The 23390-nt window shown below is 48.5% G+C and overlaps 7 protein-coding genes across 7 annotated transcripts; 3 read left to right on the forward strand and 4 right to left on the reverse strand.

Moving 5' to 3' along the window:
- Positions 1 to 375: 375 nt before the first annotated feature.
- On the forward strand, positions 376 to 3161 carry PG986_000370 (uncharacterized protein; the record flags this gene model as incomplete). The annotated part of the gene is made up of 2 exons (XM_066836592.1): positions 376 to 570; positions 645 to 3161. 2 exons carry the CDS (start codon positions 376 to 378, stop codon positions 3159 to 3161), a joined length of 2712 nt encoding a protein of 903 aa, XP_066705485.1.
- A 1449-nt stretch (positions 3162 to 4610) lies between these two features.
- Positions 4611 to 6147, reverse strand: PG986_000371 (SPRY domain-containing protein; the record flags this gene model as incomplete). The annotated part of the gene is made up of 3 exons (XM_066836593.1): positions 4611 to 5491; positions 5548 to 5865; positions 5916 to 6147. The coding sequence occupies 3 exons, from the start codon at positions 6145 to 6147 to the stop codon at positions 4611 to 4613; spliced, it is 1431 nt and encodes a 476-aa protein (XP_066705486.1).
- Positions 6148 to 9077: 2930 nt separating this feature from the next.
- PG986_000372 (Apc13 domain protein) lies at positions 9078 to 9520 on the forward strand (the record flags this gene model as incomplete). Its single annotated transcript, XM_066836594.1, has 2 exons — positions 9078 to 9080; positions 9155 to 9520. 2 exons carry the CDS (start codon positions 9078 to 9080, stop codon positions 9518 to 9520), a joined length of 369 nt encoding a protein of 122 aa, XP_066705487.1.
- A 466-nt stretch (positions 9521 to 9986) lies between these two features.
- Positions 9987 to 10793, reverse strand: PG986_000373 (trafficking protein particle complex subunit 5 protein; the record flags this gene model as incomplete). The annotated part of the gene is made up of 2 exons (XM_066836595.1): positions 9987 to 10476; positions 10597 to 10793. The coding sequence occupies 2 exons, from the start codon at positions 10791 to 10793 to the stop codon at positions 9987 to 9989; spliced, it is 687 nt and encodes a 228-aa protein (XP_066705488.1).
- Positions 10794 to 11261: 468 nt separating this feature from the next.
- PG986_000374 (CRAL/TRIO domain-containing protein) lies at positions 11262 to 12419 on the reverse strand (the record flags this gene model as incomplete). The annotated part of the gene is made up of 2 exons (XM_066836596.1): positions 11262 to 11692; positions 11759 to 12419. 2 exons carry the CDS (start codon positions 12417 to 12419, stop codon positions 11262 to 11264), a joined length of 1092 nt encoding a protein of 363 aa, XP_066705489.1.
- Positions 12420 to 13268: 849 nt separating this feature from the next.
- On the forward strand, positions 13269 to 15501 carry PG986_000375 (uncharacterized protein; the record flags this gene model as incomplete). Its single annotated transcript, XM_066836597.1, has 5 exons — positions 13269 to 13606; positions 13664 to 13837; positions 13897 to 14803; positions 14862 to 15227; positions 15325 to 15501. 5 exons carry the CDS (start codon positions 13269 to 13271, stop codon positions 15499 to 15501), a joined length of 1962 nt encoding a protein of 653 aa, XP_066705490.1.
- A 225-nt stretch (positions 15502 to 15726) lies between these two features.
- On the reverse strand, positions 15727 to 17223 carry PG986_000376 (micro-fibrillar-associated 1; the record flags this gene model as incomplete). The annotated part of the gene is made up of 1 exon (XM_066836598.1): positions 15727 to 17223. The coding sequence occupies one exon, from the start codon at positions 17221 to 17223 to the stop codon at positions 15727 to 15729; it is 1497 nt and encodes a 498-aa protein (XP_066705491.1).
- Positions 17224 to 23390: the final 6167 nt, after the last annotated feature.

The following is a 23390-nucleotide window of genomic DNA, read 5'->3' on the forward strand; positions in this document are numbered from 1 at the left end:
AATCGGTACCTACGGGCAAGTACTGCACAACCAAGTACCTACTGTCCCGCGAATGCACTGGCACGAACCCCACTGTCCCCCCCCAAGATTAGATAGCAGACTTGCAGGTCGCGCCTGGAACTTCTGTAGCGTGTTTTAATCCCTGGGATTATTTGGACTGCCTGGGGTCCGAATGCCAATTACGTGCCTGCGGAATGGGAATTTCATCTCCAAGGCTGCTGTCAATCAGTTCATCGTCTCATCTCACAATCACACCACAAACCGATTCTTCCTTACTATTATTTTCTGCGTCCTAGTTGGTTTCCTTGCTACATCTTACATGGTACCAACCAACCACTAAATGTTGACGGCTTCCGGCCTACCTAAGCCATCAATATGGCAGCATCAACTGAGCAGACGCCTGCTGCGGCCTCTTTGACGGCGCCAGCAGCAGCGCGCAAGTTCAAGGCTTCGGATTTGCCTCTGACTTCCGCTACGCGATCAGCCATCGAGGGTCTTGCCCACAGCTTCAAGAAGAAGGGTGGCTATGATGCCATTCGCAAACAAGTCTGGGAGCAGTTTGAGGCTAGTGTAAGTCCCCCATCATGTCGCCCTGCATTGCCAACGCTCCGGTGGCATGACCTAATTCATGCAACAACCTTTAGGATTACGAGAAGCAAGTCACCAAATCCATTCTTGAGGTGGCCGAGAAAGAAGTCGAACGCAACCCTTCCCAACTGCTTTCGCTCGACCGTCGCAAGGCTGCTGCCCTGATCGACGGTGCCCTTGACCGCTCTGGCGTCTACCAAAAGGCCGAAGAGGTCATTGACCAATTGATTGACGCCAAAGCCATCGAAGAGCGCATTCGCGATTTGCGCAAGGCAGAGATCGGCGAGGAAGCCGCTCTCGCGGAACAGCAGCGCGGTGCCAAGACCGACCAGGACTATGCCGAGGATGCCTCTCAGAAGTTGGCCGAGCGCGAGAAGCTGAGGCGCGAGCTCAAGGAGAAAGAGGAGCAAATCCTCGAAGAGAAGCGCAAGATCGAGCGCGAGGAACGGAAGAAGCGCGAGCGTGAGCAAGAGAAGCTCGAGGCTAAGCGCATCGAGGAGAGGGAAGCCCGGCGGAAAGAGAGGGAAGCCAAGGAGGAGGAACGCGAGAAGCAACGCCAGAAGGAGCGCGATGAGCGCCGAGCCGCACGAGAGAAGGAACGCGAGGAACGAGAGAAAGAACGCGAGAAGGAACGAGAGGCTAGGAGACTCGAGCGAACTCGCGAGAATGCCGACCGCGACAAAGACCGCGACAGATCCAAGGAGCGTGACCGGGAAAGAGATAGAACCAAAGACAGGCCAAGGGACAGATCGAGGGACAGATCTCGTCATCGCGATCGAGACCGAGAGCGAGACCGCGATCGTCGGGACCGTAGTCGCAGCCCGCGGCGGCGAGACAGCAGAGAGCGACGCAGAAGAGACCCATCGCGCACGCCGAGAGACACCAAGGAGCGACGCAGGCCTGATGAGTCCAAGAAACAACTGTCCAAGGAGGAGCTCGAAAGGATTGAACGAGACGCTCTGGCTGACCTCCTACGTGAGAGTAACGGCAATATTGAGAAAGCTCCCGAGGTTGAGATCGACGAAGCTCTCGCGCCCCCGCCGCGCAGGATCAAGCCGGCCTCCGCCATTCAGCCACTCCGTCGGGACTCGCCCAAGACAGCGCTGGAAGGAAAGAAGGTACCCGAGCTGGCCAAAACTGACTCCAAGGACTCGGCACATCCAATTGAAAAGACCCCCCAAATTTCAACGGAGTCGAAGGAGGCCAAGGAGATCAAGAAGGAAATCAAGATTGACATTAAGGGGCTCAAGGAACCACTTCCAGCAAAGGATACCAGGAGTCTCTCGGATTCCAAAGACGCCAAGGCATCCAAAGACGCCAATGCCTCCAGATCAACAGACGGCCGCCGTGTCAGTATTGCCACTTCCACCCGTGATAGGGATCATACACGCACTCGTGTGGAGGATGATGACCGACGACGCGACCGCCCTAGAGAGCGGAGTCGGTCACATACTAGGCCTGAGAGACGAGACAGGGAACGAAGTAGATCAAAAGGCCGCTCTGACAAGGACCGCAGAGAACCCAGTAGTACGCGGGAACGCTTTCCCTTCGAGAATAACTACCGTCCGGGTGAGATTAGAAACCGCAGTCGGAATCGGAGTCGCTCTCGCTCTCGCCGTCGCACTGATCGCGAAAGAGACCGAAGTCGCTCCAAACCCCAACGGGAAAGGAGCCGGTCCCGCGACCGAACCAAGGTCAAGGAGCGTAGCCGGTCTCGGGCACGCGAAGATCGCGACAAGCCGCGAGAACCCAGCCGTTCCAAGACGCGCACCGAGAGGCGCGAAAGGTCGCGGTCACCGCGCCCTCGCACTGAAAGGAAAGACAGGAGCCGTTCGAGAGTGCGCACCGATCGCCGCGAACGCAGCCGCTCCGTGAAGCGAGACCGCAGCCGCGACAACAAAGAACGCGAAAGATCCCGTACGCGCATTATAGGTGAGCCACGTCGAGACCGGGAAGCCCGTCGCAGCCCGTCACGATCTCGGCATGGGGCCTCGACTAAACCATATGAAGTGCAACTTACTGACGCTGAGGCATGGAAAGAAAATGAAATCAAGAGACGCGAACAAGAGGCAAAGGCTTATTTGGCAGCCCAGCGTGAAGCTCGAGAAAAAGGATTACCCGTTCCCGGACTGGACGAGCGACGCAGCACCGGCGACCGCTCCCCCGACATCAAACGCAGCCGCGTCCCGGAAGAGATTGACCGCTACCGCCCTGCTGATCGCGAGCGTGACCGAGGCGACAGGGATCGCCCAGCGGACCGCGACCGGCGGGACAAGGACAGTTACCGCGAACGAGACCGCAGTCGGGAGTCTCGAAGAGACGACCGGCGGGATCGGGATCGTGACCGGGACCGAGATGCTCGGCCAGAGAGGCGACGGAGCCGATCTCGGAGCCGCCGCCGCGGCGACCGCGATAGAAGCAGGGACCGACGTGATCGCGACAGGGGTGATCGCGACGACAAGGACGCACGCAGCAGTCGCCGGGACCGGAGCACCGAGTCCCGCAGAGAGACCCGGCGGGCGAGGAGTCGCGATCCGGTGCGTGACCGCAGACGCAGCCGAAGCCCGCGTTAGGAACCGCGTCCTTTGCGGAGCTCTGTTGGCGCCGGTGACTTCTTTCGACCCGCTGGGCCTAGACGGGAACCGCATTAGGAGACGCGCCTTTCGCAGAGCTCTGTTGGTGCCGGTGATTTCTTCCGGCCCGTTGGAGCTAGGCGGGAACTGCGATTTATTGATCACGGCGTTAAGCCCTGGCGTCCTCGGATGTAGCGATGGCGTTTCATTGTATTAGTACCCTGTACCCTATATGGGCCTTCTATTACATTTGCTGCTGCTGATGACCTGGCATGGTCATATATCTGCAGCAGCTGTGCCCGACTAATCAAGCACCCCCTAATATTCTTCGTCGTATGCTCCAATGTATGTTTCAAACAACAACGGTATTCTGTGCCGGGGAGAGAGGAGAGGAGATAGCATCAGGCCCTTCAATTGCGCTACCGAGAATGCAGGGAAAAGGGGGATCCTGATCCTACGAGGACCGCTTTACAATCTCTCAATGCATCGTCTCTTGCGTCGAGCGAAGAACCAATAAAAGATACCCCGATATGAGTGAGAGTGGCCGTCCGTTGACAAGAAAGCCGGAGACGGGCGAACAGATCTGGGAGGGCGTTATTTTTATTCATTCTGACTGGACCTTTTTGCTAGCCAAGCAGGCAAGGGTACGTTTCGATCACGAGGCGCATGGCCCATACATCCACCAGGTGTGACCTACGCATCGTGCCGTATGTAGAATTAGTTGCTGGCTTCTCGGCTTCAATGTAAAGTGACACACGTGGATTTGCCTCCATTTGCTACAATGTGTTATCGTGACTAGGGACGATCAACACGGATGTATAAGATTGAGACAATATCTTAGTCTGTGGAATGCCATCCTATTGGGCCATCGTTGCCCTCTGCCACGGAGGCACGTCCAATAACATATTTCAGCCACATGTAGCCGATACCATAAAGTGTCGCAAAAGTCTTGAAGATAGAGCAAGTATGCGAACTTGAGAGCTAGAATGATATTGCATTTGTCGTTCGTTACGCATGATTGATGATGATTTGTTATGTAACATAGAAAGGTCCCCATGGCCTGCATTGCGAGACGCGAAGCAAGCGAGCCCTGGCACTTGGGGGCATTTGGATTAACGGCCGCCTTCCCAATATGGATTCTGTTTCTCTTTGCTCCTTAAGTCTTCGGGAGACCTCTTCGCTCTATCACGCTGCAGAGGTACAGCCCATGAGGTGGTATCATGAGTAATGAGGTACAAGTTCCGCCCAGTAGACTCCCCATTACCTGCCGTCTTGCTCTGTCTCTCCAAACCGAGAAGACGAGGACGGCTGTAAATCCAAATTTCATTGTATGCCCAATCCATGACTCCGGTTCCATGTTTTGGGGGGGGAAAAATAAACAAATGCTTTACTCAATGACTTCAAAACTCCAATTCCCAGCATGCCAGACTATCGAAGTCGTCCGAGAATTTAACGGCTTCGACGTCCAGCCATATAGCTTTCACTGCGGCTCCGATCCCGCCCGGCTCCTTGGCGGAGTGCGTCGCTATAACTAGGAATTGGTGGTTGGTTTGGCCTCACGGTAGCTGCCGAAGCACCACGACTCCGCGTATTTCTAATAAGGGGTCGGCGATCACTTTCCGAACTGCTCCTAGGGCTCTCGTCCTCCGACTGCTCGGGGCTTGTGTACTTCGGAGGAGGGTGTGCTTCCTGTTGAAGACCTAGCCCGACCACGTCCACGACGTGGTCTCCTGTGGTGCCTTGTGCACTGCTGGGCTCTCCCTGCTCATCTGTCGGCACAAGTTGAGTCAACGAAATATCAGTTGGGCTCCGTTGTGGACCTGGGCTCGTAGGAGGCAGTATCCTATAGTTTCCGCTTCTCGTCCGGCCATGGCCGGGGTCCAACACCGGGCGGCTGCCATATTGCGAGTATGTAGGACCCCCAGCAGGTGAACCACTATATCCATCCTTGCGGCCGGACTCTAGGAGAATGCTTCCTTGCTCACTGCCGTAGGGTGGTGGTGGAGCCAAGCTACCCGTCATGGGAGCTAGACCCCATTTCTTGACATTTGCCTCGATAAAAACGAACCCTGCCTGACCAAAGTTGACGTGGACAATGCAGGGGCCGTTGGCACCGACAGAAGGGAAGAAGTTGGGCCCCTTGAGGCCATGTACGACATCCTCGAGCTTCTTGCCATTTCGGGTGAAGAAGATAGTACCAGTACGAGGTCGATACCCGATGCCAATAACATCACCTTGGACAAAGGGTGGGCCGTACGGTGTCCCGTTGAAGGGCTGGTTATATCGGCGATGTCCCGTGGATGTGTATGCAGCCGAGTACTTGTGGAATCCTACAACGAATCAGCGTCATGCCCATTTCAACCACCCATGATTCATTCATTCATACCTGGAAGCCTAAACAAAGGGTATGGCTTCGTCGCCATTCCGATGCTCAGTAATGTGTTATCGGGCTTGTCGTAGATCTTGGCCTCCCAGTAGTAGACCTCGTTTTGTTTGGGTACGGGTAGGTTGCTCATGACGGTACACTCGGAATCAAAGAACTCGATCTCCGTCCTGGCTTCGACAAAACAGTTGGCGATTTCTAGTTCCGGCTCAAACTCCCACGCTGAAACACCCTTTTCTTGAATGGCAAGGTATTGTGACAATGAAATATCCGTCTGGATCGACTCGGGCGGGTTGCCTTGAATGAATGCTGCAACAGCACCTGTCAGTACTTCCAGGCCATGCGACGTGGTCGAACGACTGTGCCCATACCTTTTGCTCTCAAATACTCTGTCCTTTGCATGTCATCCATTGTCTCCAAGGCCTCGGCCTCCTCCCTCGCGAAAGCCTGCTCATCGTCATATTCGCCAGGACGGCCAAAGCGATCAAGAAGGATGCGGCCCGAAGGGGTATATAAAACAAAGTAAACGACGAGGAAGACGAGTGCGATGAGTATGGCTGAGCCAAAGGAGGAAAGCAGCCCTATGATAACGCCGTTCATCATTTCAGGTGGTAACATTGACGATAGGGCTGGAATGTACTAATGTTGGTCTGTGTCGCCGGTTGGGGTTTTGCAGTCGACGGGTGTAGGAGTAACCCGAAGGGTGGCGAGGGTCGATGCGGTCACCGGCCGGAGTCACTCATTCGGCTGGCGTTTGGATCGAGGACGAAGAACCTCGACGATTTGGAAGCTGTTTGTAGGAAAGTTGTTGTTTTGGATATGCTGCTCAGAAGCGAAACGTGGGGAGTTGTCGGAAAGAAAGACGAGGCTCGCCTCGATAGTGGCTAATAGAAAAGAAAGGAAAGAAAAGATGTGATAGACAGGTGTGATGTGGTTTGCGAATTGAATTTGGATAGGCGGAAAGGCCGGTGAGAGATTGGAGAAAGGCGAGACAGGCAGACGACGTTGGTTCTGCGCTCGCTAGAAAGGCGGGTTTAGGATGTTACCTAGGATGGATGGGGTAGGTATGTGTGTTGGGATCCCGGGCCGGGTTGCTGCTGGAGTGAACGGGGCTTGGAATGAGTAGCAAGTCTGGGTGTGTGGTAGGCTGGTAGCTGAGCTGAGAGGGCCTGGGATATCCGTATTAATCGACCAACCTCAGTAAGTAATATTGTCTCTTTTTTCTTTTCCCGGTCGGTTCGATTGGGGTTGGCTTAGTTTGCTCTAGAGTGCGTTGCTTTGCTTTGCCTTGCTTTGCTTTGCCTTGCCTTGCTTCCCTTCCCGAACACACGAGGTTCTCGATGTCCTGAGGTCCTCTTTCTCTTTTGATTGCTCGGGGTGTATGTGTGTGTATGTGTCGTGCGCAGCAAAGCAACCCCGGAACTTTAGGTAGGTAGGCAGGTAGTAACCTTCAGAGTAGAGAGCAACGACAGTGCTCGGGTTTGACACAGAGCCTAGGTTCACCTTAAAGCGCATAGGAAGCTTGGATAACAGGGCTCCCGGTCGCTCTGGGCGGTATTGCTAAGTTGGGTATCCAAAAAGAAAAGCGTTCAATGCCAATTGTCGAGAAAAGAAAAAAACAAGAGAATAAGAGTTAACGAATCAGCAACAGCAATGGTCGGCGAAACAAAATCGATTTGTCTTCTAGGTATGTTTGGGAATATGTACGGCTTGACTTGGTTCCAATACTCCTTGGGGATAGACAGGGAAAAAGAGGAGAAGAACCAAGGAGTCGAGTGTGTGCTAGGTAGGCGCACTGGAGGAGGAAGATGACGAATGATGGCTTGACGAGATTGGAGCCAAACAGGAATGGACATGGGAACTTGAAGCTGGGGGCCGGCACAGCAGGAACTCGGGTACCTCCCTCGCCATGTGTCAAGGTTCAGATGACTGGAGGAGTGCGAGTTGGGGCGGCGCATTGCATTGTGTGCAGGCATGGCTACTCGGCATTGGATCAATGATCTGCTGTGCAACTTATTTACAGGCACAAGCATGCCCGCCGATCCATCTTCGTCGACTGACTCTGTCCCTCTCTGTCTGCCTGCCCTACCCTTAAACGCCCTGGAGTGAGCGAGAGAGCCTTCAGCTGGGGGAGCTGGATCGCAGCCTGGATTGGCCCGCGACTCCAACCAGTCTCGAAGCAGTGAGGTTGCTCCACCGCGTGCATTTTAGGCCTTGTCTCGTTTCCGAAGTCGTTGCGGCCAGACGTCATGTACTCCTGGTTAGCCTTCTCTACTCAGCTTAGCCTACGATCCTGAACGGGTGGCGGGGACGTTACAAAGCATATGCTGACATGCTGCATACTTGCTGTATGTGCCATCGTCCAAGCAGCCCACTTGCCTCCTCACTCAGCCCTGATATCGCACGACCTGGCGCCAGATCCCTGAGAGCGCCCCTTGCTCGGGCAATAACCAGTGACGCCGTCAAGGCTAGTAGACGCCCTACCGTCCTTCGTCGCGATGCGCATTGCAATACTATTGCTGAGCGGAATCCATACTGTAGCTCGACTGCGAAAACTGTTTCTGCCATGCATACCTTACTTCGGGCCGTGGGGGGTCTTGACTCTTGAGGCTCTGGCATTGGGCACATAAAGGATAAAGTAGGCATGTGGTGCTAGCGGGCAGGTGGGTGTCTTTGCTGGATGATCCAACACTGTCGAAACAGTCACATTTTTTTTTCGCGCAAAGACGACGACTATTGCTTGTCACCAACTAAGTCTTGCGATGGCCGAGCCTCTTGCCCAGAGTAGGTATGAACACTGCGCGGATCGCAGCCCATGTCGTGGCCGCCAAGATCCCGATACACTGCAGTCAGGCACGGAAGCTCCGTCATGCGCGCGCGTACGTACGTACATACGCAAAAATAGGCCTGGCCAGTTTTCCTTTGTTCTTTTTTTCTTCATAGGCTTTCGCATCGCATAATCTGCCCGCCTCCCTTTCATGCGATTGTTTCAACCAATGCGTACCTAACCAAGGGTTTGCTGACTTGTTTCATGAGCCGCACGTCATCTGTTTCAAGACTTTTTATTTCCCGTAGTCGTATTCTTGCTCTCCCGGGCCCAGGGGGGGCGCATCTTTAATTATTTATCGTATCGTTGGGGGCTATGCTACGACGAACCAACTATGGAGAATATAAGCCGACGGTAGGCCGTTTTATACCGAACCTCGCACTCGCAACTGTTGGTAATGATGGGAAATGTCAGCGTCGCAATTTCGAATTTCCTTCTGGCATTCCGATCCATGAACTTGGAATCCATTTGCCATGTGTAGACGTACTGGTACCTGTTTGGCTCACTGAGCCAACCCCCACATTCTACCTGCCTACCTTAGGTAGCCAAGCAGCTCTTATCAACATTGAATCAATAGACAAGCTATCACGTATCATGGCGCATCCATAATGAATACGTCCACCCCAAGTCATCTCCCGTGAAAACAAATAAATTCCCCACCACCACCACGACAACAATACCCTCAGCAGCTTCGTCAGCCATCATCATGGTCTGTAACTCCTTCGGTCCTATATCGGCGACCACAGCCCGCAAACGCTGACCCCCCCGTTACCAAACATACAGAACAAAGACGGCCACTTCACCCAAGTCCACATGACCCGCGCCCGGGACGCCGACCTGTTCGACGACTTCACGCACGACCAGCTGCCGGCCGACGACATCTACGTGCCGCCACAGCACCAGCCCATCAACCCGGAGGACGAGGACGACGTCGTGCCCGACCAGCACGCTGCCTTCGGCATCGCCAAGGCCACCCAGAAGCAGCGCGAGCCCGCCTGGCGCGACCTCGGCCTGCACGAGCTCATGAAGAAGGGGCCCAGCGCCGCGCGCGTCGGCCGCGGCGGCGCCGTCACCGGGTCCGGGGGTTCGGTTCGGGAGCGGCTAGCGCGGGCGGTGGTGGCGGCGGCCGGGGCCTGCCTCGATGAATAATACATAAGTAGTGAAACGATGCATCGACGTTGCTGTGTAGGGCACGGTTGGTAATAAGACGGCCAGTGGGCGTGCTTTGCATGGTGGCTTTGCTGGGCCCAGCGGACCGACACAGGCGTTCACTTGATTATGGGCTTAAAGTGAGGCACGATATGATACCCAAAGGCTCTGTACGAGAAAATGGCATTCATACACGGCGTCCCAGGTGTGGTAGAACACGACTGGGCAAAAAATAGGCTGCGCTTTATAGCAGCGATATAACCTCGACGAACGTGGGTGTATAGCCTCGTGACGACGTAACATACATACGGGCCTCGCCTTTCCGTTTTTTAAATCGGATGTTCCACGCCAAAACTCCATACCATTTATTTGCCAATCCGTAACTCCGAGCAATGAACCGCATCATCTTGAAGACCACTCGCACTATATCTATATTCTGTCCCCGACGGAGAACGCCCGTACCTAGCTAGCCCTTGCCCAAGAAGCTCTCCCGCTCGAGCACCTCCGGCGCGAACTTGACCAGGAAGACCGTCCGACCAGGCCACATCTCCTTCCCCTCCCCGCTGTCCTCGCCCCCATCCGCCGCGGGGGCGGCCTGCTGCTTGCCGACGCTGTGAGCCGTGACGCGGGCCGGGAACGCGGACCCGTCGCAGACGCCCTCGATGATGCCGGCCACGAACGCGGCGCAGTTGAGCTGCGACATGTCCCGCGGCACGCTGATGTACCGGTTCACCAGCGGCTCGTTGTCGATGATCATGTACTCGTCGGGCCGCGCCGGGTCGCTGCTCTTCTCGAGCCCGTCCGCCGCCCGCCCGAACAGGTGCGTCCAGAGCTGCTGCTTGATGAGGTGGAGAAGCGTGATGATGGTCAGGGGCCGCGTCTGCGTCCGGGCCGGCTCGCGGTGCAGGAGGAGGTCGAGGAGCTTTAGGCCGATGGGGTGGCCTTGCGTGTTGAGCCTGGGGTTTTGTAGAAAAGGCAGTTTGTCAGTTTCAATGATCGAAACAACGAAGAGGGGGGGCTCGGTCTTTCGTCCGTCGCGAGGCTGGGTTGTTTTGGTCGCTATCTCACAAACTCACCTCTTTTCAAGATCTTGTATACTCTCTATGCGCTTCGAGGCGTATTGCACCATCTCAGAGAAGAGGTAGGCGAAGCTGGCCTGGCTCAGCTCCGAGGTTTTGGATCGGTTCAGTGGCCGATGGTAGATGGTCTTGCCGTTGGACGGGTAGCGCAGACCGGGCTGCTCTTTGCCCTTGGTGGGCGTCATGCTGGACATGGCTGCGGATTGATACTGGACGATGCGCGACAATCTGGGAACGTCCGGTCGGAGGTTGGCCGTACAGGAGCTGGGCGTGTTCGGTGCGGGAGGCTTCCAATTTGTCGTCTGGAGCCGTCAATGTTGGACGAGGTCGCAGGTGTGCAATTGAGGGTGGGTCCCACCCTTGAGCGGCACACGCAGAAGCTGAGCTGCAAAGTACCTGTACCTGGGGATTGATCTTCGCATGGGGGATCGTCCATGTCACACTCATTCCATATCAGTCTCTCGACACAACCTCAGTCTATACCGAACCATTCTGGTGCTATGGAGCGGGTTTGACAAGCAAACCTATAAATACTGGGCGTGCACCTCAGTCTCGTGTCCTCAAATACGGCGTTGTAAGACTGTTGCAATCTACCCATCTATTCAATGATTTGTCTCATCTGTCTAACGTCTAGATTGGTTTGATATGAGACGAATGCCCTTTTATTGCTTGGCATTTTCTTTGGCATTTTCAACAACAACCGTCGGAGGCTCGTCAACCTTCAACTCCTTCAGCTTCTCCGCGACCGCGACCGCATCGACGCCATCCTGCGCCGACTCATCGACAGGCGGTACAGGGCAGCCAACGCCTTGAGGAATACCCCCGGCAAGGTAGTCCTCAAACTCGCCGATTTGCTTGCCACCAAGCTCCCACTTCTCCTTCCGCTCTGCACGCCTCTCGTCGCACAACTTGTTCAGCGCCGGCCAGTAGGTAGCGTGGTCGTACTCGAAATCAGCCTCGCCGCCGAACTCCTTCCACAGCTGATCCTTCGGGACATATTGCGACATGTCCTCGTTGTACTTGATCTTCTCCCGGGTGATGGGGTCAATGAAGGGTGTGATGAGTTTGAAGAAACCCCAAACCATGAACGGAACTGTCATGGGCATTAGTCAAGGCTTCACGCGAGTTGCATTTGGGCATCGATGGGATGCTTGCTTACCGTTGATGATCAGGGCCCGGCCGAGCCTCTCGGGGTAGTGAGTCTGAAGGATACTCAGGACTTCACGCCCTTGGCTGATACCCGGCGCTGTGTTGGAACGGTTCTTGCTCGCCTTCATGTTGATCAGAAGGGCGATCTTCTCTTGGCCCGGGGGCATCAGCTCGAGTGAGCGCTCCAGCATGTAGACCAGGTGCTGGGTCTGGCGCGGCGACACATCCGTGTTCTGGCGGCCAGGGCTCAGGTACTGGCAGGTACGGCCATTCTTATCCCAGCCCAGGATGAGCTGCTTGCCGGTCTCGTTTTCCGGCGAGATGTGATCGGCGGTGAGCTCTTCGACGCCGAATTCTCTTCGCCAGGTCAAGGTTTCCATCAGACGCTTCTCGGCGTCTTTCTCGTTCCATTTTACGGCACGTAGGTAGCGTAGGAGGCACTCTCGTGTCAGCCAGTACTTCTCATCATCGGTGAGAGGACCACCCTTGTCTTCCGTGCCCTCCTTGCCCTTGGAGGAAGGCACCTCGGTCCAGGTCTTGACTTGTTCCAAAAGAGCCTCATACTTCTTTTGCTGTTCCTCGTTGAGTATTACTTTATCAACAGGCTGGTTCTGCGCTGTAGCGTTTTGAAAGGGAACCTTCATAGGTCCTACAGAAGCCTTCTCCGCCATCGCCTATGGGGTTGCTTATGGAGCTCTGGGTACCAGTGGTTTGGTAATGATTGGGACGGTCGTTGCAAGGAACGATGACGTGAATCTGAAGCACTGCTGAGAAAGGATGAAAAAAAAAAACAGATGCAAGAACTGACCGCTAGCTCGCTGGACGGGATTGAGGACGAAGGGAGCTGTTTTGAGTGGAAGGGGAAAGGATGGGCAAAACGGCTTTTAGAAACAAACAAAATCTAGTCTACAGTTGGGCCGAGAACAATTCAACGAGATGGACCCTTGTACGACAAGTGACACCGGCGTAAAACCAGTGCTAGATTTGCGTATTATGTCACACGAGAGCTAGGCCATAAAATAACCAAGATAGGGGCCCTAAGTTAGCTGCCTAGGGGTCCTAGGGCCCAGGAGAAGGCCCAGCAGAAGGCCCAGCAGAAGGTCCAGAGATTCGGGCTTGGCGGGTGCAGCATGTACTGTACGGAGTCGTCGGCACTGGGTACCCAGGATAATGGGCTGACTGGACTGAGGAGCTGCCCACGCCCACGCCCCATGCCCACGCCCATGTGGCTCGTGACTGGCTGCGGGCGGTAAAAGGCTAGACGATTCATTCCTTCCTTCAGAACCCCACCACTTAACGCGGGCGCCCGAGGGGCCTGGAGCAGAAACGCGTCTTAGGCGCGTCTTCCCAAAGTGCCATCCGTTCCATGCTATGCTCAATTGCCATGCAACTCCAATATCGGTCTTTGGAGACAGGCACAAACTAAAAACGACACAACCACCAGACGGTTTCGGCATAATCATTGACCATCCGGAGAACTAAAGCATATTGAAGGACAAACCAGGCCATCCACAACCAATATGGCCGACGCAGACGTTCAGGAGCTGAACGAGCGCTTCGCCGTCGGCGACCAGCCGCTGGAGCCAGACATGCTCGCCGAGTTGCAGTCCATCATGCGCATGCACTCCCTGTCCGTGCAGGACCTGTTCTTCAAATGGGAGTCCTACTGCATCAAGATGGATATGGACGAGATGAGGCTATCTGTGGAGAATCTGCGGTCCCTGAAGCGCGAAATCCAGGACGCATTGGAGAGGGAGAACCGCGACCGCCAAGCCCATGTGGTCAAAACCGAGAGGAAAACCGGCGCCACGCCGCGGACGACGATCAGGAACAATGCAGGAGACTATCTCGGTGGCATGTAAGCGGAACTTCGAATCTTTGCGGGACGGATCAAGGGTGCTGACTGTGCCACTAGGCTGGATGGGCTTGCTACCCCTTCTGCGACCAAACTCAACAGGAGTTCTGGCCCAAAGAGGAAAGTCGAGTCACCATCAGTTACCAAGGTGAAAAGCGAGTTCCCAAACAGTACGCCGAATGTCAAAACGCCGGCAGGTGTTGACAGGCACCTGGACGCCATGAACTCTATCACGTAAGTACTGTTGCCAACGATCGTCCTTCAGGGGAGAGCCCCTTGTTAATGGCATACAGAGCGGTATCTTTCAACGACCGCCAAAATGCTGGAGAGGTCATTGAAATTCTCAACGACAATCTTCCGGCCCCTGACGCTCCAATTGCGCCATATCCCGAGTCTCGCATCAAGCTCACGGCTGCATCGGACCAGAAGAAGTTAGCATACAAGCCCCTGGCTATGAAGTTGTCAGAGGCCTCAGAGATTCTGGATGACCGGATAGACGAGTTCATCGGCCTAGTTAAGGACTACCACAAGCTCGAGGATACAGCTTTCGGAAGCGCAGCGACTCAAAGCACATCAGAAATCTACGTTGCCGGCAGGATAGCGTCGGACTCGGCCGAAGGAAAACTCAATGCGGCCTCCCTCGTTCTAGAGACCTCTCGTAAAATCGGAGGCGGACGCCGGATACCCCTGAATCTGAAGAAACTGCCCTCCTACCAGTTCTTCCCGGGGCAAATTGTCGCCCTGAAGGGTATCAACACATCCGGTTCTGAGTTCACCGTCAATGAGATCATCGACATCCCCCTCCTCCCCAACGCCGCCTCTATACCCACCGCCATCGAAGGGCACCGCGAGCGCCTCCGCGGCGGGCCCGACGTCATGGAATCAGACGACGAGCCCGCGCCCCTGAGCATCGTCATGGCCTCCGGCCCTTACACGGCCGAGGACAACCTCGACTTCGAGCCGCTTCACGCGCTCTGCTCGCAGGCGGCCGACACGTACGCCGACGCCCTGATCCTCTGCGGTCCCTTCATCGACGTCGACCACCCGCTCATCGCAACCGGCGACTTCGACCTGCCCGAGGATGCGCCCGTCGACCCGGACCAAGCCACCATGGTCACGGTGTTCAAGTACCTCATCGCGCCCGCCCTGAACCGGTTGGCCGCCGCCAACCCCTCCGTCACCATCCTCCTCGTGCCCTCGGTCCGCGACGTCATCGACAAGCACGTCTCCTGGCCCCAGGACCCCTTTCCCCCGCAAGGAGCTCGGCCTGCCCAAGACGTGCCGCATCATCGGCAACCCCATGACCCTGTCCCTCAACGAGGTCGTCCTCGGGGTCTCCTCCCAGGACGCCCTCTTCGAGCTCCGCCACGAGGAGCTCTACAGCGGCGCCGGCCGCGTTGGTGGTGCGGATCTGCTGAGCCGCCTGCCTCGTCACCTCATCGAGCAGCGCCACTACTGCCCCGTCTTCCCGCCCGTCGACCGCAGCAAGCTGCCCAAGGTCGGTACCGAAGACGGCCGTCCCGTCGGCGCGGCGCTCGATACGAGTTATCTGCGTTTGGGCGATATGGTCAACGTGAGGCCTGACATGATCATGGTTCCCAGCTCTCTGCCGCCTTTTTCCAGGGTAAGTTTCTTCCCTTTTATCTCTTCCTTTTCCTTCTCCTGCCCATTCTACTTCTATATGTATAGAAAGAACTGTGTCAGCTAATGCGTCTCCATAGGTCGTCGAAAGTGTCCTCGTCGTCAACCCGGGTTACCTGTCGAAACGCAGGGGCGCTGGTACCTACGCGAGGTTGAGTCTGTACCCGCCCAAGGCGGACGAGGAGGAAGTGGGCACGACCGGTATGGTCAGTCACAAGGTTTTCAGTCGGGCGAGGGTAGAGATTACGAGGATATAATGTATATGCATATGAATGAATGTAGGAGCAAAAAAAGCCTGCCTACACAGGGTAATTGTCACAATAAACCAATATTTTGAGTTTACTGCCCGTGGCTGGGTAAGCATAGATCAATGAAATGGTTGTAATATTTGAATTGTTACAACAGCCTCAAATCTTAAGTCTGGTGGGGATGATTGAAGTTCTTACTCCCAGCTATGCTGTAGCCATATGGTTTTGACAGAACTATCGTGAGTCCACACGTCGTCTCTTGTCACTCTCATAGCGATCGTCTTCCGGCGGTGAGCCCCTCTTTCTCCGACTGCTCCCACCACCGTAATCATCTCTATCCCTATCCCTTCCGCTGTCCCTGTCTCTCCGCGGCGACCTAGACCGCGACCTCCGACGTTCACGCCGCCGGTCGTCATCACGATCACGATCATTGCCCCTAGGCCGGTAACTGTCTCGATCTTTGTCTCTGTGATTATCCCCCCGCGGCCCTGACGGTGCCCCAGCGGGAGGAGCAGCACTCTTACGGTCGCCCAGGGGTATGGCATTAGCGCCACCGGGCCCGTTCTCATCACGACCGCCACCGCCCATCCGGTCCCGATCCCGGTCCGACTTGAACCGGTCGTCCGTGATGCCAAAGTCGCGGTTCTCTCTGCCCGGCCTGTGGTCGCGGAACTCGCCCCAGCGGCCCGTGTCCTCGGAGCGCAGGTCACGGTACTTGGAGGCGCCCTTCTTGCCGATCTTGGTCATGTCGCGGATCTGCAGGCTCTTGGGCAGCAGGCTGCGGTCCGTGTCGTCCTGGAAGCGCGCGCCCATGACGTCGCGGCCCGCGAGCTCGGCGGCGTCGGCGTCGTCCTGGAAGAAGGCGCCGCGGTGGAAGTACTTGCCCATGAAGCCCATCTTGCCTTTCGCGTCCTTCTCGGCCTGCTGCTTGGTCATGTGCGCGTTGTCCTCGGCGCGGCGCTCCTCGTCCGTCAGGTTGCGCCGCCGCTCGATCTCGGCGAGCTCCTTCTCGCGCTCCTCGACGGCCTCGCGCTCGCGCTTGATGCGCTTCAGCTCCCGCACCTTCCACGCCGCGTACTCGGCCTCCGGGTCCACCTCGTCGTCCGTGTCGACATCGTCCTCCTCGTCCATGCTGTCGTCCCACGCGTTCTTGCCCGCCGCTTTCGCCGCGAGGTCCTTGCGGATCTGCTCCTCGATCATGGCGTCCGCCTCGGCCTTCTTGCGCTTCTGCTCCTCCTCGTACTGCTTCTGCTCGTCGTTCTCCTCTTTGCTCTTGGCGGCGGCCTCGGGGCCGTTGCGCTGCGACCGCGGCACGTATTTGGGTCGCATCAGCAGGGCGCGGCGGGGCACCTCATCCTCGCTGCTTTCCTCTTCTTTGGAAGATCCTTCTTCCTCATCGTCATCTTCCTCTTCTTCCTCGCTCTCTTCTTCTGTCACGAATCCTTCCTCGGCGGCGGTGCGCGCTGCCTTCTCGGCGGCTTTGCGCTGTTCTTCGGCGAATTGTGCTTGTTTCCGCCGGGCCTCGAGGTCGACTTTGTTTAGAGAGCCGCTGCTAATGACTTTGCCGGCGGTTTGTGGTTTGGGCGGTGGCGGGGGTGCTGCTGCTGCGGTGGCAGCAGCGGCCTCTTCGTTGTCTGAGCCGTCGCTTTCGGATGACGAAGAGTTTCCCGTGGCTTTTCCGGCGCGGTGGCGCACGATGGCGGGGCGCTTGGTGAGTTTTGTCGGTGGCATTTCGAAGGAACGTGAAGATGGAAGAGCACCCTCTGCGCGTGTAGAAATTGAGAGGTTTTATTATTCAGAGAGTTGATGGTCGAGAGCAGAGACGGTACATAATAATAATGCCTTATCGATTTACAGGGATCAATCGATTAGAGGCGCCTGCAGCTTAATGTGGGGTACTACTTGTAAGAAGCAGGTACTTGCCGAAGAGAAGGCCAATTTAAATTTAAGGTTTGCTATTAAGGAAAGCTATCGCCGATTTTATATTAAGATATATATTTAAAACTAGAATAATTAGGATTATAATTAGAGTAAAAGCTTTAATATTATATATTTAATATATACGGTTATTATATTAATACTTATTAAACTTATTAAAAATGTTTTTATTATTTAATAATAATATTAAATATTAAATAAAAATAATTAAATAAATTTTAATATATTTTAAAAAGTTAAATTTATAAATTAATTTATTAATATATTTAAATATTTTAAACGAATTAAATTATATAATCGCGAAAACTTTATATAAAATAATTATAAAAAAAATAACGTAGTTTATTATTACACGATATATATTACTTAGCGACGCACTTTTTCCACTTCTCGATCTTTTTATATAAATTAATTTAACTATAACGCTTAAAATTAATTAAAACTACTCGCTATTTAATTTCTCGCTTAATTTTATAACTTTTTTATATATTTACGTATTATAACCTATCTTACCGTAAACACTACAACGCCTTTTACCGATCGCCCTCCGCTTTAACGAACCCTTATTTTTATTTTTATCGGGCGCTAAACGCTTCTTTTTTACCTTTTCGTTTTATAATTATTAAGATTTTTTAATAATAAAGGCTCCTTTAAATTAAACTCGCGACTTTTTAGCTCTTTAACGTTTAAGAAATATTAAATTAACCTCTTTTAATATATATATCTTATCGCGTATAAGGGTTATTTTATAAACTATTTTAATTATACCCTTCGCTATTTAATTTATCGTATTTAAAATTAACATCGGAGAGCTTCTTTAATAGGTAAATACCCTTTTTTAATATAAATAGAATACTTAATTATTTATTAAGGGTTAAATAGCGTTTAAGGGTCGTAGGTATTAATCGTCCTTAAACGAGATAAGTTAAGTATAAGTGTTTAAAAACGTATATTTAGCTTATTAATTACTTTATTAAGGTTATAAGGTATTAAACTAAATACGTTAAATTTAAATTTAATATTAGCTTTCGTAAAAATAATAAAATGCATAGCTTTAAAGGCGATAAAAAACTCGAGTTTAATAATATAGTTTATAAAAACCTTAATAAATAACTCGATTTCTTTCGAATAAGTATACTTTAAAGGCGAATAAAGTACTATATCGAGAGGTTAAAGTAAGTGCGATAAATAAAGAGGTATATTAATAATAATAATATCGTTATCTTAATAATATACTTCGAATTTAATCGAAATATAGCTCTTATAGCTATTAAGAATTAAAAGGTAATAATAACTCTTCGTTTACGATTTAATATATTTATTAAGATACTTAATTTAATTTAAGCTTATCTCGTTATTAATTTCATTATTAAAAATTAGCTTAATTACTTAATCGCCCGGTAAATCGGTTTCGCGGGATTAGTTCACGAGGTAATATTAACTTTAAACGATTAAGAACGGCGAAATATATTAACCTTATAAATTAATATATTTAATCGCCGTTATTTATTCCTAATTATTAAGCTAAACCGATTTCGCCTTTTTACGCCGCTCGGCGTATATTATAACGAGTATTAACTCGATTATACCTATTATAAAGCTAGTTTCGTCGAAATTCTAAATATTTTTATTAACGATCTCGTATTTCACCTTTATATTCGTAATTAATATAAATTAAATAAAAATAACTTTAAATCTTTATAAAAAGCCCTTTAATAATTATATTAACGATTTATTTTAATCTTTAAATTTAGGTTACGATTAATAAAGCGCTTAACTTAATACTTATTAACGTAATCGCCGCCGCGCGACGTAATAAAGAAATTAACTATATTTTTTATACTAGTGAAATCGGGAGGTATCCCTCGAATATTTAAATTAATTATATACTTATAAAATACTTTTTTTTTAATTAGAAGTCACGTAATTAAGTCTTTATAAGGCGGGGGTGTAAATAAGTCTTAAAATAAATGGAATTTGCGACGAAGAGGAAAGGAAAGAGAAAATCGAGCTAGGGCCGATACGGCAGATCGGTTTTAATAACAAGGTAGTAGGGCTAGTGTGGGTCTCTACACTAACTAGCGCATAGGCTAACGCACTATATTACTACCCCCTTTTCGTAAAAAGGCGGCGCTTTAACGGCTTTAAAAGGGATTTAAACGAAGGTGCTTTTTAATTAAAGCAAGGATTTTTTATTATAATTTATTTAGTTTTTCGCTTCGTTAATTAGCGGATTTTTTTCAATATTAATAACTCGTCGTTTAAATAATTCTTATCGAAACGGTCCTCTTCGGCCGCGAGTTTTTATTACTTTAATCGTATTAAGGGGCCGGTTTTATCGGGGTTTTAACGATAAATATCCTTTAATTTATTCGGAATATTTTTAAAATTAAAAGCCGGGTATTAAATATCGTTATCCTTTTAATTAACTTAATTCGCTTTATATTATAATTTACGGTAATAAGTTCGGGATACTTTAATTTTAAGTATTTTATATTCCGGGCTTTTAAGTTTATTAAGGTTCACGATTTTATTAGCCGGGCGCCCCGGAGCCTATCCGGGCAGCGGGTTATCGGGGTTTTTAAAAAGTCGATTAATATAGTAAATCCTGTTTTTTTATAAATTAAAAATATTTAGTTCGTAAATATAACTATCGCGGAATAAGATATAAAAAAACTATCGAGTATAAAAAAAATTTAACTTATTACCGAGTTAATTCGTCTTTAAACCGGCGATCCTTTTAATATAAACCCGGTCGCCTACGTTAAAGTCCGGTTCTTTTCGGTATTTATTTACTTACTCTTTTATCTTCTCTTAAAAAGCTAATATCGCCCGCCGCGCGGTTTTAACGTATTTTTTAATAATCTATACGTTTTACTAGGTTTAAATTCGATTTAATTTCTCGTTAAAAAAATCCTTTTAAATTTTAAGTTCTTTTCTCTTAATTAAAATAACTCTAAGGCTTAAAACCTCGTTTTACCTCGAAAGGAAATATTCTTCTAAAGGAATTATACGAAATCGTAGCTTAAACGTAATTTAAAACGGGTAATATATTAACTTAATTATTTTAATAATAAATTAAGAATAATCGTAACCGTTAATTTATATATTTATTTATAATTTCTATTTAGCCGATTATATCGTAATATACCGTAAAAACGAACGTTTATTTATAATAGTACTATGTGAGGGGGTAACGTAATTATATAAAATAATGAAGAAAAAAGGAAGATTACTTAAGCTAGCTATACGTAAAGCTAATAATAAGGTGGCTAATAGTGGGGTTAGTGTAGCGGTATAGACCACACTAGTAAGCTAACTAGGTAATCTTTTTAATAGGGCTTATTAAATAGCCGGCGGCTCGGAAAAAGCTTGCCGACCTCGGTAAGTCTTTTATTTAATTTTTTTAACTAAACTATAAATTTAATATACGTAATAAAACTATATATCTTTAATTAGTTTATAACGTAATTCTCCTCGTATTATAATACGGTAGTATTATAATATAAAATTATTATAATACGTCGTTTATCGCTATATATTAAAAATAATTTACTAGTTTTTTAATAACGGGTACTTATAAAGCTTACCGCGTTTACACTTTAATTAAGTTATAGCCTTAAAGACTTATAAATTATTAATAACTAAATTAATAAGTAATACGTTAACGAGGTTTTTACGAGGACGTCCTTTACCTCGTTTAATTAATTAATTAACGGGCTAAGCGGGTAAAATATTAAGAAAATCGATAACGTTATTAACGATTACGTTAACAACAACGGGACGGTTACGGGGATAAAAACCTTCTCGTTTAAGTTTTTCGATAGCCGGAATAAGCGAAAAAGATACGCAATCGAACTAATTACCCTAAAGAGCAGGACGTTATTTTTTAAGTCTTTCGCGACGAGGTTATTATAATTTAGTAAGCCTTTTACCTTTTTATACCCAATACTTTTTAATTAGCTTTTTAAAACCGTTTAGAGTATTTTTTCGTTTCTAAGTATTTTAATAGTGGGCGAAGCTTTTCTATTTAATAAGATATTCGTATTTATTTTTAGTTTTATTTCGTTTATAGTTAAAAATAATCTTAATACCGTAACGTAGTAGTCTATTTTCTTAATCGGTTTTAATAAAACTTAGAGGAGAACCTCTTCTATTAAAAATATTTTCACTATTCGGGAACGGTATTAAATACTTAACGGAGATAATTAAGTAAACCTTAATGTGTTCGGGGAAGTTAAGTTTATAAGTTAATTTACCGATACGTTTAAGTACTTTAAATAGACTTAATCGTTATTATAAGTATTTCCGAGAAAGGTTACTAAGTAAATAATAGCCGTAATATAGCTTTAAATAAACTTTATTATTAATATTAAACTTAATAACTCGATAATAAAGGTCGTAACAATATTTAATAGTAATAACTATATAATTTATAATAAAAAAGCGTCCTTACGTATATATTTACATATATAACGAACTTCGAAAAGACTCTTTCCGGCAGCGTTAATATCGGTAATAATATTTAATAAACCGGGAATTTTAAAGCTAAAGATCTGCTTATAAAGTATAAAATTAATCGTACGCTAATAAACACTATTTATATTTTATTAAAGCGAAAGAATAAAATTTAATCACTTTCTATTAAGGAATATAAACGTGTAAAAACGAATATTAATCTCGATTTCCTAGTTTTTTCGTTTCGAAAAACTATCGGCTTAAGAATACCATGCGGTTATAAATAGTAGACGCGTATTAAGTAACTTCTATATATCCTTTTAAAAGTCGCTTATAAATTTAAAGTCTCGATTAAAAACGATACTTCGTGGCACTCTTTAATTAAAAAGAAGAAGTTAAATTTTAAAAATCTCTCCCTAATCCTTTATTATATATTAAATATTACTAAGAAAAAGCATTATACGTTTAAAAGTTTAGCACGATATAGTTATTATATAATCGTAGTAGTAATTATATTCCCTTCTTTTTAATTGCTAAGGAGTTTTTTCGGTATTTATTTAAGGGAGACTTAAAATAAAGTCGATCGTAATATTACGTATTAGTAACGGATCCTTATTCTTAAAAGGTTAGTAGTCGCTAATTTTCGGTTAACGATCTATTATATTAAGTTAATATCCGGGGTAATAAATATAGTATTATTCCATTAATCGTTTTTTATTCTTAATAGCGAAACTTTTAAGTGTTTCCAATATTTTTTCGACTTTTTAATAATATCGATCGTTATAGGTTATTATTATAAATTTATAAATAAGTTTATATAATATATAAAGTTTTTATTAACTTAAAGAATTAATATTATAGAGTAAATTATCGCGAACCTCGAAAGGATAGCCGGGACAAAAGAAATTTTTAACGACCTCGTTAATTTTAATATTTTTCTTGAGGTTTATAATAATTGTTTTAAAATTAGTATTAGTTCGCTGTTTTTTAATTAATTGCTAACGGAATTAATTATCGAGTAAAACTTCGGCCTTTAAGAAGTAAGCGTTATACTCTATATATTAGACCTCGTTTAGCGTCGTAGGTTTAATAGAACGTGCTTTAGTATTTTAAACGGTTAAAAGGCGGCTTAAAACATTAAGGACGAAGTTAATCTTTCTCGTAATATAGTAAATTTATAAGCCGTATTATAATAAGTAGATAAAAGCGTTAATAAATCGAGCGTTAAATCAATCTATACTAGTTATATTAAAGGTTATTTAATCGTAAATTCTTTTAGTCGCAGCGTAATTTATTAAAATAATAACGGGGTTATTATTTAATTAAATCGTAATACGTAGTTTTTTAACTGTTTAAATAAGACCTGCCACCTCGAGCTTAAAAGGACCGTATCTAATCTTCGGTTAAGACAGTATACGGCTTAGGTACGAGATGGGTTAAACTTAATTCGAGGGAATTAAGGAACTTAAAGTCTATTTATAATTAATCTTAAAGTAAAAAGC

This window comes from Apiospora aurea (genome assembly GCF_038362705.1).
Source record: "Apiospora aurea strain CBS 24483 chromosome Unknown utg000001l_segment0_segment0, whole genome shotgun sequence".
Taxonomy (NCBI): Eukaryota; Fungi; Ascomycota; class Sordariomycetes; order Amphisphaeriales; family Apiosporaceae; genus Apiospora; species Apiospora aurea.